The 15681-nt window shown below is 36.9% G+C and overlaps 1 protein-coding gene across 14 annotated transcripts in view; it reads right to left on the reverse strand.

The window, feature by feature from the left end:
• EML5 (EMAP like 5) overlaps positions 1-15681 on the reverse strand; it is a 181322-nt gene that overhangs the window by 95576 nt on the left and 70065 nt on the right. For all 14 annotated transcript variants that reach the window (XR_007152815.1, XR_007152816.1, XM_047861738.1 and 11 more), the window contains 4 exons: positions 9718-9885; positions 8740-8846; positions 5221-5339; positions 3844-4030 (listed from right to left, as the gene is read on the reverse strand). Coding sequence is in view for 12 of the 14 variants with exons in the window: in XM_047861738.1 (XP_047717694.1) it covers positions 3844-4030; positions 5221-5339; positions 8740-8846; positions 9718-9885 (581 nt within the window). In the remaining 2 variants the exon portion in view is untranslated. The remainder of the gene's footprint in view (positions 1-3843; positions 4031-5220; positions 5340-8739; positions 8847-9717; positions 9886-15681) is intronic.

The following is a 15681-nucleotide window of genomic DNA, read 5'->3' on the forward strand; positions in this document are numbered from 1 at the left end:
ACAAAAACAAAACAACAAGGCACAGATGTAGTCATGGTAGAGAACTAAGCTATATTCAGGGCAAATCTTGGATGCAGTTCTGGGACTGACTGGCTCTATAGGGTGAAGAGAACAAGTCAGATTCTTGGGCTTAGGCAACCAGGCTAATTTAACGTCATGTTCTAAGTAGGAAATACCAGGATAAGCAGGTTTGAAAGGAAAGCTGAATCTCATTTATCTCCATTTTGGACACGCTGAATCTGAGCTACCCACAAGATATCTAAGTGAGTGTGTTTTAGGTAAATTTTTAGTGAATTGTATATTCCTCCAACTCATATTAGATTGTGAGCTCTTGACAGTGGCAGCCGCCGAATTATCTTCGTGTTTCCCCAAGACATTTAATGCTTTCAAATAAGAAGCACTCAACAGATTTGAATTAAAATTTTAAAATTAGGGTATAATCAACACATTCAAGTTGTCAGGTAATATTCTTTCAGTTTCTTTCACCTCCAATTACAATCACAGTTCATGACAAAGGAGCATTACTTGTACTCTACTCCAACAAAACACCATTTAGATTTGTCATCTAAATTTCAAAGCCCTCAGATAAAACACTTCAGAAATACTTTTACTTTTGATATATTTTTTTCATTTTTAACAATTTTAAGAAACATTTATTTTAAAAGTCTGTAATTAGAGAAATGAGACTGGCTGGTTGAAATGTAATACAGGAAAGAAGCGGAAAGCACTGGGAGAAATAGGGAAGGCAGTGTAAGCCTGTGCCTTGGGAGAAAGGATTGGACTCTGCAATGCCTAAAGCAGAGTACTGTTGTTCAAGTGAAGCCAGAAGCAAAAGACCTATGGCTTGATGGTGAAGGAAACCAGAATATATCACCCCAAAATATGCCTCTCTGACACAGAAATTATTTTCAGCCGAGGGCAATAAACAGCCCCCCCAAACTCCACCTCCTTTTCTGCATAAATGCGATATATAGATATACACATATTTGTATACATATAATAATTATACATATATGTATGTATATGTGTGTGTGTGTGTATATATACATATATATATATATATGTACATATACACAATTTTTTCAACTATATTGAGATACATTTGACATTATACAACCGGTTGATTATGTAAGTTCTCCCTTTACTGGAGACAGACTCAGCCCAGAGACAGCATAAGAGGAATCCAAAGAAACCTTACTCCAGGAGTTTCATCCTATATATACCTTCCCACAGCCTGTGGCCCTTAGAAGCCTAAAACTGCTTTCCTTTGTCCTGTCATTTCTTTAAGAATCTGCTGTTTTCTATACAAGGTGGAAATATAAGCCACCATTCTGAGTTACTTTGGTTTAGATTTCTCCAACGTGATATGCACTACACCTGTTAATAAACTTTTTGTTCTTCTTTTTTACATTGATTTTTTTTGTTAAAGAGCCCCAGCTGAAAATCTAGGACGTCTAGACTTAAAATTGTGCCTCCCCTACAGTAGGTATCCAGGGATGTCCTGTGGGCATAATGACTTTTAATTTAATCTAACTTGAATTCTCTCCAATCCCAGAATCATGGTAGCAAATGACCAGTTTTTATACAGCTTTCATTAGAGTACTGCCAGAACAACTTAACACTGAAACTCCTTGCCAAATGCAATGGGTAAATAATTGTGCTTTAAGAGGAATCTTTTACATAAACTAAAGGTAAAGATAAACAGTGCCCATGAGGACCTCACCAATCCTTTTAATTAGTTCTCCATCATGCCCCTAAGATTTGAATACTTCAGGCTACTCACAGTTTTTTAAATAAGCTGTGTTTTGTGGGATTTTTGCCCCACTTTTCCAAATAACATACTTGGAATACTTTCTCCAACCTCCCCAGTCAGGTAAACTGCTCAGTGCAAATGTCATCATCTCCATGAAGGTTTCCCTGATTCTATTAGGCATAATTAATCAGTCCTTTGTTACACTGCAAAAGGAATTTATGCATATCTCCTCATTAGTGGTTCTCAGCAGGGGTCCATCTTTGCCTCCCAGGAAACATCTGACATTGTGGAGACATTTTTGGTTACCACAATTGGGTGGGTGGTGTTAATAGACATCTAGTGAGTAGATGTAGCCAGGGATGCTGCTAAACATCCTGCAATACATAGGATTACACTGTACGTGACAATGCAACTATTCTCACAACAAAGAATTAGCTGGCCCAAAATGTCAATAGTGTCAAGGTTAAGACACCCTGCTTTATTTACACTTATAACCTTGTATCACGACTTTTCTTGCATGTATGCCTTCCCCCTCAGAATATGAATGTTTACCATGGCAAGACCATGCCTTATTTATCCTTATATTCCCAGCACAGCACATTTCCTGGTACACAGCATGTGCTCTATGAATGTTTTTGAAGAAATGGAAGAAAGGAGGGAGGAAAACGGAAGGAAAGACTGAGCAAGAGGGAGGCACAAACGAAGGGAAGGAAGACAGGAGAAAGAAGAAAGGAAGAGTGTTCTCTGCTTTCAGGAAAGCTCTACAGAGTGATGCAAGTTGCTGACCCCCACACCTCAATGTACCCTAGAAAGTATATTTACACACAGTTTAAAAAGCCAGACAGACTAAGGGAGCTTTAAGCTTTACCATTTATTAGCTCTAAGATCTTTCAGAAAATTATTTAATTTCTTCAAACCTAAATTTCCTCATTTGTAAATGGAAATGGTTTCCCTGTAAAAGAGGTGACAAGAGTGAAATAGGGTTGATCTCTGAACAACGTGGGGGTTCAGGTGTCAATCCCCGCACAGTCCAAAATCCACGTATAACTTTTGACTCTCAAAAAACTTAACTGTTGACCAGAAAGAAGCCTTATTGACAACATAGTCAGTTAACAGGTAGTTTTATAAGTTACATGTGTTACGTACTATATTCTTAGGACAAAGCAAGCTGGAGAAAAAATGTTAAGAAAATCATAAGGAAAACACATTTACAGTACTGTGAAAAATCTACACGTAAGTGGAGCCATGCAGTTCAAACTTGTGTTGTTCAAGGGTCAACCGTATATACTAAGAAACTAGTAAGGTGCTTACATATAGAAAGAATGTATAAACATCACCCTTTTCCTCCTTCTCTAAGAATACCCACATAGAGAAGTATCAGTCAAAACTTTTCTCAGTCTTCTATTTCAACATTTCTACTTTGTACTTTGGTAAACCTGAATGGTTACTATCATGGTTGTAAAACAAAAATGTAGTCATCCTGTTTGTCACAGAACATTTATTAATTTCATTATTTTAGCTAACTCAACTTAAAGAAGATTTCTAGTCTTTATGCTGCTATGTTTACTCTACTAATTAAAAAATATATATCCGGACAGGAGGATGACAAGCCAAAACTTTTAGTTCCAAATAAAAAAAGAAAAAATCAGGGGCGCCTGGGTGGCGCAGTCGGTTAAGCGTCCGACTTCAGCCAGGTCACGATCTCGCGGTCCGTGAGTTCGAGCCCCGCGTCGGGCTCTGGGCTGACAGCTCAGAGCCTGGAGCCTGTTTCCGATTCTGTGTCTCCCTCTCTCTCTGCCCCTTCCCCGTTCATGCTCTGTCTCTCTCTGTCCCAAAAATATATAAACGTTGAAAAAAAAAAAATTAAAAAAAAAAAAAAAAAAAAAAAAGAAAAAATCAAAACAATAAAACTCTAAGGAAAACAGTAGGAAAAAATTGGGGGTAAATTTTATTTGTAAAGAATTCTTTATTCTTCATTTCCTAGAATACAAGAGAGATTTTTTTTTAAAAAGTGGACTAACCTAACTGTAAACCCAAACAAAGGTCTAACATATCTGGCCTATTGCCATATAGTCTTTCAAAGGCCTTACCTGGCCTGTTGCCACATAGTCTTTCAAAGGATGAAGAGCCAGGCAAAGAATATCATCATCATGACCCAGGTAAAAGCGCTGTGTGTTCTGTTGCCGATTATAAATGACACCCACTGCTGCGACATGGTACACAATCTCACCAATTTGAGTATAAAAAAGGTTACTTCGACAGTCATAACCTCTGTAACTGAATATAGAAAACATATCACATAAAATTAACATTAGACTTATATCTGGTCAATACGGACTATACAGAGAAGAAATAGGTACCTTTTAGGTCAATTTCCAGTTTTACAAGATACTACACAACTAAAACAAAATACAAGCATCTCAAATTCCATAAACGTTTATGAACTGTTCTGATTACAAAAAGCTAAATCTAAGATATAATACTGAATGAAAAAGAAAGGTGCAGAAAAGTATATATAGTATACTACTATTTGCATGATACTAAATTTGTGTACCATTAAACAAAAGTTGTTACTTTTTTACGAGTGAAAGGGAAGAAAATGCCCTTGGAAGGTGAAAAATGATGGCTGGAAGGGCAGAGCTGGGAAGATTTTCTTTCTTGTTTTTGGTTTTTTGAATATCTAATTGGTTTTATTAAAAGATTCATGACTCAGTATCCCACCTAGCAAGTAGAGGGGAGCTCCCTGGGAAAAGGATTTTCAAAATGTACCCTCTGTACACATTGTTGAATCATGAGTATACCCCAAAAATGTTCAAACAATTCTAAAATACTATAAACATCCAGAAAAAATAGCTGAATCTTTTTTAAATAGTCAATATAATTCCATTTATAGCAACCCTTCTTTTGTGCTTCAAAGAAACTCAATATATAATATATAACTACAAAGAAATACTGCCTATTTTAACACCAGAGATACAATATTCTTACTAAATGAATCCTTTTTCAAATTCCTGACAGCATTATCAGTCAGGTAAGAAAATGATTACTGGGTAGCAGAGAAGGGAAGGACTGAATGGAGAGTCTGTTGTTTCAGGATTAAATATGACACTTGTATTGCCAGATGTTCTAAGAAAATTCAGAAACTGTATCTTATTGAAATTAAAATACAAGGGCCAAATGCAGGCAAAAAAAAAGGGGGGGGCACAATATAATTCCAAATCAGAAATATTTAGGGGAAATGATAATCTCTTATATTTTACTTATTTTCATTTGTTTAAAGAACTCCATTTCTATAAATGTAATACTAAACTTTAATAAGACAAATTTATTTTCAACACTTAAGCACTTATATAGTGCTCATCATGCACCAGACAATATTCTAAGTCACCAAAGTGTGCTCAAAGTCACAAAGCTACTAAATGTGAACCAATATGTAAACACACAAATGAATAATAGTTGTTTCGTACCCATGAACAAAGTGCAGTCGGAGGCTATTTCCTGGAGCCCGCTCTCTTCTTTTAGAAGTACCGCCTTTTTGTCTCTCCTTGTACTGTTCTTTAAGCTGAGGTAGATCTTCTTTGTAAACCTTTAAATAATGTACAGAAGTAAAAATAATCTTAGAATACAAATTAATAAAGGTGTTCACAGGTTCCTAATGTAACTTTCAGACATTGTGGTTACTAACGCTTAGTAAAGTTTTAACACTTAAATAAGAAGGCATTTTATGAAATTTTCTTCCTTGGAAACAACAAATTTACATTTTCTGTGTATCCCACTGACAAATACATCTTTAGTGTTCCATGAAATTATTATTATTATTATTTTTATCCTCAAGTTAGTTAACATACAGTGTAGTCTTGGCTTCAGGAGCAGAACTCATTGTTTCATCTCTTACATATGACACCCAGTGCTCATCCTGAAAAGTCCCCTCCTTAATGCCCGTCACTCATTTAACCCAACCCCTCACTAACCCCCCTATCAATCCTCAGTTTGTTCTCTGTATTTAAGAGTCTCTTATGGTTTGTCTCCCTGTTTTTATCTTATTTTTCCTTCCCTTCCCCAACGTGCATCTGTTAAGTTTCTCAAATTCCACATGAGTGAAAACATGTATCTTTCTCTGACTTATTTCGCTTAGCATAATATCCTCCAGTTCCATCCACGTTGTTGCAAATGGCAAGATTTCCTCCTTTTTCTTTGCTGAGTAGTATTCCATTGCATGTATGTATGTATGTGTGTGTGTGTATATATATATATATATATATACACATATATATATGCATATAATTCTTTAAAAAATTTTTTTTCAACGTTTATTTATTTTGGGGACAGAGAGAGACAGAGCATGAACGGGCGAGGGGCAGAGAGAGAGGGAGACACAGAATCGGAAACAAGCTCCAGGCTCTGAGCCATCAGCCCAGAGCCCGACATGGGGCTCGAACTCACGGACCACGAGATCGTGACCTGGCTGAAGTCGAACGCTTAACCGACTGCGCCACCCAGGCGCCCCATATATGCATATAATTCTTGAATTCTTAATTCATTCATTAGTTGATGGACATTTGGACTCTTTCCACAATTTGGCTATTGTTGATAGTGCTGTTATAAACATTGGAGTGCACGTGCTCCTTTGAATCAGCATTTTTGTATCCTTTAGATAAATTCCTAGTAGTGCAATTGCTGGGTCATAGGGTAGTTCTATTTTTAATTATTTGAGGAACCTCCCACTGTTTTCCAGAGTGGCTGCACCAGTTTACATTCCCGCCAACAGTGCAATAGGGTTCCCCTTTCTCCACATCCTCGCCAACATCTGTTTCCTGAGTTGTTAATTTTAGCTATTCTGACTGGTGTGAGGTGGTATCTCCTTGCGGTTTTGATTTGTATTTCAACATGATGAGCAACGTTGAGCATCTTTTCATGTGTCTGTTTGCCATCTGGATGTCTTCTTTGGAAAAGTGTCTGTTCATGTCTTTTGCCTGTTTCTTCACTGGATTATTTGGGTTTTTTGGGTGTTGAGTTTGATAAGTATTTGGATACTAACCCTTTTTCCAACATGTCATTTACAAATATCTTCTCCCATTCCACTCGTTGCCTTTCAGCTTTTTTTTTTTAATGTTTATTTATTTTTTGAGAGAGTGAGAGCGTGAGCCAAGGAGGGGCAGAAAGAGAGGGAGACACAGAATCTGAAGCAGGCTCAGGCTCCAAGCTGTCAGTACAGAGCCCGACATGGGGCTCAAACCCACCAACCATGAGATCATGACCTGAGCCAAAGTCAGATGCTTACCTGACTGAGCCATCCAGGTGCCCCTGCCTTTCAGCTTTGTTGACTGTTTCCTTCACTGTGTAGAAGCTTTCTTATCTTGATGAGGTCCCAAAAGTTCATTTTTGCTTTCACTTCCCTTACCTCCAGAGACATGTCAAGTAAGAAGTTACTGTGGCTGAGGTCAAAGAGGTTGCTGCCTTTTTTCTCCTCTAGGATTTTGATGTCTTACCTGTCTTACATTTAGGTCTTTCAACCATTTTCAATTTATTTTTATGTATGATGCAAGAAAGAGGTCCAGGTTCATTCTTCTGCATGTTGCTGTCCAGTTCTCCCAGCACCATTTGTTAAAGAGATTATCTTTTTTCCACTGGATATTCTTTCCCGCTTTGTCAAAGATTATTTGGCCATATATTTGTGGGTCCATTTCTGGGTTCTCTACTCTATTCCATTTATCTATTTGTCTGTTTTTGTGATAATACCATACTGTCTTGATGATTACAGCTTTGAAATATAGGTTAAAGTCCAGGATTGTGATAGCTCCAGCTTTGGTTTTCTTTTTCAAGATTGCTTTGGCTATTCGGGGTTTTCTGTTGTTCCATACAAATTTTAGGATTGTTTGTTCTAGCTCTGTAAAGAATGCTGGTGCTATTTTGATAGGGACTGCATTGAATATGTAGATTGGTTTAGGTAGTATTGACATTTTAACAACATTTGTTCTTCCAATCCATAAGCATGGAATGTTTTCCATTTCTTTGTGTCCTCTTCAATTTCCGTCATAAACTTTCTATAGATTTCAGTGTGTACAGATTTTTTACCTCTTTGGTTACGTTTATTCCTAGGTATTTTATGGGTTTTGGTGCAACTGTAAATGGTATCTTTTCCTTGATATCTCTGTTGCCTCATTATTGGTATATAGAAATGCAACCAACTTCTATACACTATTTTTTGGTGGAGTCTTTTGGGCTTTCTATGTAGTATATATTGTCAGCTGCAAAGAGTGAAACTTGGATTTATTTGCCAATTTGGATGCCTTTTATTTCGTTTTGTCATCTGATTGCTGAGGCTATGACTTCCAGTACTATACTGAACAACAGTGGTGAGAGTGAACATCTCTGTCATGTTCCTGATCTCAGGGGGAAAGTTCTCAGTTCTTCCCCAGTGAGGATGATACTAGCTGGGATGAAATTATTTTTTTAACAATGTCTTATTTTTCTTAATGTTTACTTATTTTGAGAGAATGTGTGTGCACACATGTGCATGAGCACACAGGTCGGGGAGGAGCAGAAAGAGAGGGAGACAGAGAATCCCAAGCAGGCTCTGTGCTGCCAGCACAGAGTCCAATGAGGAGCTCGATCCCACAAACAGTGAGATCATGAACTGAGCCGAAATCAAGAGTCGGACATTTAACAGACTGAGCCACCCAGGCACCCCAAAATTCTAATGCTTCATAAGAAAATATTTTAAAGAAGATAAATGCAACTTTACTGCGACAAAAAGCTATAGGCAAACAGAATTACAGGCATACTTAATATATCAAGCACTCATTATAAAGGAACATTTTACACAAGTGTACTTTAACTCTTAAAGGAGAAAAACTGCAATAGAAAAACATTTCTTGGAAAATTAAAAACCACAAAAGATAACAATAAATCAATAAACAACAGGGAGCAAGATAAAAAAGAAACTAGAGTTTTTCAGAAAAAAATCACATGATAATAAAAATTACCTGCCGACGGTAGGTAAGCTGTGTCTCTTGTTCAATTTCAGAATCCAGTTCTGGAACATCAGACAGATCTGAATCTGATTCATCACTGTTAGAGTCAGCCAGACTTTCTGTAATTTTTAAAAATGAAACACTACTTGTTTAAAGAACATTCATTTTTAAAACAGCACTGTAAAATTAATGATTAGAGCTGCCTGTGCCAACTGACATGGTGACAAGCCATAAAACAATCACATGACATGATCTATTCAAGAAACACAGATGTCAGTAAATGGTATCACAGATCACCTTTCCCTCTACCTCACCATAAACTCAACAGCTACTTTAAATGCCTTTACTGGGGTGCCTGGGTGGCGCAGTCGGTTAAGCGTCCGACTTCAGCCAGGTCACGATCTCGCGGTCCGTGAGTTCGAGCCCCGCGTCAGGCTCTGGGCTGATGGCTCAGAGCCTGGAGCCTGTTTCCGATTCTGTGTCTCCCTCTCTCTCTGCCCCTCGCCCGTTCATGCTCTGTCTCTCTCTGTCCCCCAAAAAATAAATAAACGTTGAAAAAAAAAATCTTAAATGCCTTTACTGGTGCCACAACAACTGCTGCATCGAACTTGAATGCTGGGCAAATGTAAGTGAATATGACCTATAATTAACATGAAAAATATCTAGAAAATACTATATGCAACAAGTGAATTAACACTAGATAATCATGTTCATATATAACTATATATGAAACCTAGATATCTATCTCCCCAAGAATGCACTGAATGTTTGTTTAAATAATGTAACTTATTTCACTCATCCGTCCATGGATTAAAACACACCCAAAAGTACTTTGTATTCCATGCTGATATCTGACTCGAAACACATACAGCTAGGATTTTAACATTTCCACTAACAAAAAACTATACTGTTAACTTACTAAGACTAATGACATTTCAACAGTAAAATCACTACTTTAGGGTTACTGTTCAGGCAGTGTATACTACTCACCTTGGGGTGCTATGTGAAGAGCATCTTTTAGTTTTCTTTCAGGAATAAATTTCCACTGGAAGACAGAGTGATCTGCTCCACCAATAGAAATAACCCACTGATAGTCATGTGACCACCTGATATTAGTTACATGAGCCGAATGGCCAATATATTTTTTAAACTTGGCTCCTAAAACAAAAAAATATGCCTTTAAATTGATAAACAAATGCCAACACACACACAAAAATACCACTTCAAACCACAATTTCTATACCTGAACCAATAAATCCTCCTTCCAATATCTTAACTAGGATCAAAGAGTAAAAATATTAATTCAAAAGTTTATTGAATTAAATCAATGAGTCTACATGAAGGGATGTAAGTCTTTGCTCTACTGATTCACAAAGGAATTTGGTAGGAACCCCAAGGGTTGTGAGGCATTTTCTTACTGCTCAAAGAAAAGCCTGCAGCCACAAAGGCATCAACTGATTCCACATCACAAAATTTGAATGTTATGACCTGAACCCTTTGGTTTTTAAGTGAAATTCAACTAGCCTACTCCACCCCCATCCCTCCTAGCCCTAGCAATCAGAGGATCCTTCTAAAACTTAAGCCATCAACAAAATACAACAACATACAGAAAGGAATATACAGCATGACCAAATGGGATGTATGCCAGGAATGCAATGTTGGTTCCACATTCAAAAATCAATACAATACCCCATATTAATAAAAATAAAATATGCCCAGTTGTCCCAAAAACTATCCTTTATAGTAATTACTTAAACCTATATGATTTCTATAATGTTCTTCAACCTAAGCTTGTCTAATGTTTCTTCATGATTAGATTCAGATGATGTGTTGTTTTTTTTTTTTTTTTTGGCATAAGTGATGTATCCTTGTGGATACATCATTTCAAGGGGCAAAGTTCTATCATTAGGGATAGGCTGTATCATTTGGTTAAGGTATTATACACCAGATTTCTCTAACTGTAAAGGAACTGTCTAACTTTGTGGTTTTTATTTTTATTATTTTTAAGTTTATTTATTTTGAGAGAGCACATGCATGAGTAGTGGAAGGGGAGAGAGAAGGAGAGGCAGAATCCCAACCAGGTTCCATCCTGCCAGCGCAGAGCCTGACACAGGTCTCGAACTCATGAACTGAGAGATCATGACCTGAGCCAAGATCGCCAGACAGACACTTACTAAGCTGTGCAGAAGCCCCTGTAGGCGATTTTTTAAAAATAATGTGTGTGATTATAAGAACCACTTTTGTGTTTCTAAGTTCAAAAAACATTCTCTACATCCTGCTTAAACCTAATATTTGGCAAAATATATACATCCCTATTAGAGTACATTGTATACAATAATGTTTGGCTTCATTTGGCAATGTTTAAAAAAAATTTTTTTTTGAGAGAGTATGCACAAGTGTGCGTGTGTGAGACAGAGAGACAGAGAGACAGAGAGACAGAGAGACAGAGACAGAGAGAGAGAGAGAGAGAGAGAGAGAATATGAATGAATATCCCAACCAGACTCCAAGCTCAGTGGAAAGCTTGATGCAGGGCTAGATCCCACAACCATGAGTTCATGACCTGACCCGATATCAAGAGTCGGAAGCTTAACCAACTGAGCTACCAGGTGCCCCAATGTTTTACAATTTTTAAATTAAGTTATAGAAGACCTGTATGTCAGGATGGCAAAGCTCCATCAATTAAAATCTGGAGATGAACTTTTACCTTGGCTATGAATTTAGGGATAGCATCTTAATGAAAGCATAAAAGATTTGACCAAGACTCATCTAAAATTACAATTTACTGCTGCTTAATAGCAATGCTGTTAAATTTTAGGAACCAATTTTTTTAATGTAGCTAAATACAAGTCAGTAACTTTCTAGATAGGTAACCTGCCACAGTTCACCCAGGAAAGTCCAATACGGTAAGATTTAGTCCCATCTCTCTCATATGAGAATGCATAATTTAATCATCGAGAGGACTTTGGCTATTACTTTCTTTGATGGGGTCCTTTAAGTACTCTTAGCCACCAGAGTTTTAAAAAAGTAAAGCCAGAAGGGTGTCTGGGTGGTTCAGTCATTAAGTGTTTGACTCTTGATCTCAGTTCACATCATGATCTCATGGTTCATGAGATCAAGCCCTGTGTCAGGCTCTGTATTGACAGCACGGAGCCTGCTTGGGATTCTATCTTTCTTTCTCCCCCTCTCTCTTTGCCTCTTCTCTGCTCACTCTCTCAAAAAGAAAAAATATATATATTAAAAGAGAAAGTAAAGCCAGAGATTCCAGCAAACAAAATTCTGAGCTTTTTTTTATTAAAATTTTTTTTAAATGTTTATTTTTGAGACAGAGAGAGACAAAGCATGAATGGGGGAGGGTCAGAGAGAGGGAGACACAGAATCTGAAACAGGCTCCAGGCTCTGAGCTGTCAGCACAGAGCCCGACACGGAGCTCGAACTCACGGACCGCGAGATCGTGACCTGAGCCGAAGTCAGCTGCTTAACCGGCTGAGCCACCCAGGAGCCCCCAAAATTCCGAGTTTTTAAGATGTACTAATATTGTCATATTTAGGCATATGAGGAAGTTATATGAGCATGTATTCTAATTAACTGCAATGGGCAATAGCCCCAAGAGAGTTGTAAATAACTCTCTAAGTTACAGATAACCCTCTGAGTCCCTTCCAAATTGTATTCTACAACTACTCAAAGATCAATCTCTCTGGAAGAAAGAACCATGGCAGCTTAACAAACAAGTTATAGAATAAGTCTAAGGGAAGCTAGTTATTTATAATTAAATGGACAATATTAATAATTATTTAATAATCAGCACTGCTTATTTAACTATGAGAAACAGGTATCTTAAAAGTGAACCTTAATGTCCCACCTTTCACAAAGTGACTCTGACTCACTAAAACCAACAGTATCATCCTACATGTTTCCAGAATTCCCTGTGATTACCCTGTGTAATTATACTTACAACACTGAAATGTAATAATCTATTTACTTGCTAATTCCTCTAATAAACTATAAGCTCTCTGAGGACAGGGATAGCATCTTGTTTACTCTATATCCCCCTAGTGCCTGGAACACAAGAAATATTCATTAACTATTTGAAGAAAAAGAAAGAAAAACAAAGATCACATTTCCCTTTACTATGTACACTTGAGTTAGAATACTAGGTTATAGAAGAGGGAAGAATATTGAAGGAAATCAGAGGGCATGAACATGACTCCAACCCTTACAAAAGGGGACAAAACGTGATGTAAAGAATATTAGAAATTGAAATAAAAAGACTACAGCTTGCTAAAGAGTCTGCTTGACTACTTAACAGCACAGGAGCTTGAGCACATCACATAACCTCTCTTGGACTCCATTTCCATTCTAATAGAAGTTAGATTATAAGCTCTCAAAGTTCCTTCACTATGAAAACCCTGGCCTAAGACAGGAAATGACAGAAGAATAGGTAAGGCCTAAATAGTATGTCATCAATTAGAATGTTTCAGAGAAAAGATTTATGGGAACAAGATAGAATGGTCCTAGGAACTTCCTGATTTAAAGGAGAAGGGGAAGACAATTCTTGATGAGGCTAAAGCAAAATACTAAAAAATTTTTTTGGTGATCCCATTTCTTTTCTAATTGTTTTAAAGTATATTTTAGTATAAAATCAATATGAGCTAATCCCTTCAATAAATTGTAGCAATATGACAAAAGATATTTTCCTATTTAACTATGTTTTAATGACCTTAACACTTTTTTTTATAAAATATGACACTATCTATCTGATCCTAGTATAATATTATTTTAATACACAAAACAGAACTATTCATCAAAAAAAAGAGACATATTTGACTACGTTGCAATTAAGAACTGGTCAACAAAAGGCACAATAATAGTAATTATTGTAATTGTTATAAAAGTAAGTAAAAACTGGAAAAACACATTTGCAACCCATAAAAATTACAAATCATTTGTATTTAGAGTATAAAATAACTTAATAAAAAAAACAACTCCATAGAAAAATAGGCAAAAGATATTAAGCCCATGTTTGACAGAAAAGGAAATGCAGAAAACCAAAAACAATGGGGAAATGATCCATCTCACTAGATAAATGAAAATTAAGACCACAATGAGACACCATTTAAACTAATTAGACTTACACAAATTAAAAAGTATAGCAATGCCAAGTGTTGAAAAGGATGTGGATCAACAGGGTTTTAAAAATGGTATAACCACTTTGGAAAACAATTTGGCATTTTCTTATAAATTCTCTATGACCTAGCAATTTCACTCCTAAGTATACATCTTTGAGAAACTTGCATATAATAGCAAAAACTGGAAATTACTCAAATGTCCACCACAGAAGAATAAACGCATGAAATGTATCTTTTTTTTTAATATATGAAATTTGTTGTCAAATTGGTTTCCATACAACACCCAGTGCTCATCCCAAAAGATGCCCTCTTCAATGCCCATCACCTACCCTCCCCCCCTTCTTTTTTTTGAGAACAAACACAAGCAGGGAAGAGGGGGAGGGAGAGAGAATCTTAAGCAGGCTCTATGCTCAGTGTGGAGCCCAACACGGGGCTTGATTCCACAACCTTTGATCCCACAACAATCATGACCTGAGCCAAAATCAAGAGTCAGATGTTCTGTCCCCAATCTCTGCCCCACCCCTACCTGCACTCTCTCAAAAATAAACAAAAAAAAAGAATGTAAAACTTCATAACTAATCTAAAAGAGAATTTTTCTAGTAATACTAACTTTATGTAAGTATATAAATTCAATAAACACAGAATCTTAAAATATTTCTACTAATTCATTAAAGATGCAGTAGTTATGTGGCACCTGGGTGGCTCAGTCAGTTGAGCATCAGATTCTTGATTTCAGCTCAAGTCATGATCCCAGGGTCATGGGATCCAGCCCCAAGTTGGGCTCAGCACTGAGCATGAAGGCTGTTTGGGATTCTCTCTCTCTCCCTCTGCCCCTCTCCCCAAATCACGCTCTTTGTCTTCCTCTAAAAATAATATATATATTTTTAAAAAGATGCAGCAGTTATATCCTATCTTCTTTCCCCCAATTACTTACCCAGTCTCAAGCTAACTCACAAGTGCCTAGAAATAAAAACCTTTACCATAAAATAAATTTCTAATAAAAATATCACAAAAAGAAAAATAAGGAAAACAATTTATATTCTTGAAGCAGTGACTGAATAAGACTAATTTTTCTAAGACTTCAGTAAAATATTCCCAAAATTCAGAATACTATACATTTTAAAAATGAAATAACTGTGCAACAGAAATATCCTTCCCTGTTACAAAAGATAAAAACTGTCAATAAATCCAATTCACTTGACTAAGAAAGCTCAGAAAATTATTTTTGTTTTTGCATAGGGTCAGTATACGAAACAGTGTGCAGAATCAATATCTAAGATTAAGACCATCATGATTAATCTTACTGATTCCACACACCTTCTAACTAAGCAAGTTTCATCTTGAGTCATAATAAAACCTTTTTTTAAAAAAAAATTTTTTTTAACGTTTATTTATTTTTGAGACAGAGAGAGACAGAGCATGAATGGGGGAGGGTCAGAGAGAGAGGGAGACACATAATCTGAAACAGGTTCCAGGCTCTGAGTGGTCAGCACAGAGTCTGACGCGGGGCTCAAACTCACAGACCACGAGATCATGACCTGAGCCGAAGTCGGACGCCTAACCGACTGAGCCACCCAGGCGCCCCCATGATAAAATCTTTTGTGCCACTGACTCTGATGTCCTGGCTACGTGGTGGGATCCAGAAACAGGATACTTTAATTACTAGAGATTTAGCTAGGCTTCATTAACACACTTAGCATTACTTATGGATGATGCAGTTTCAGCTAGGAAGTTGAAATCCTGCAAGTAGGAATCGACAACACCCCAGAGGTCGCAAGATCTGGAATTTACCATTTTAGTGTAAAGGCACAACAGAAACGCTAGCAT

The sequence above is a fragment of the Prionailurus viverrinus genome, chromosome B3, assembly GCF_022837055.1.
Source record: "Prionailurus viverrinus isolate Anna chromosome B3, UM_Priviv_1.0, whole genome shotgun sequence".
Taxonomy (NCBI): domain Eukaryota; kingdom Metazoa; phylum Chordata; class Mammalia; order Carnivora; family Felidae; genus Prionailurus; species Prionailurus viverrinus.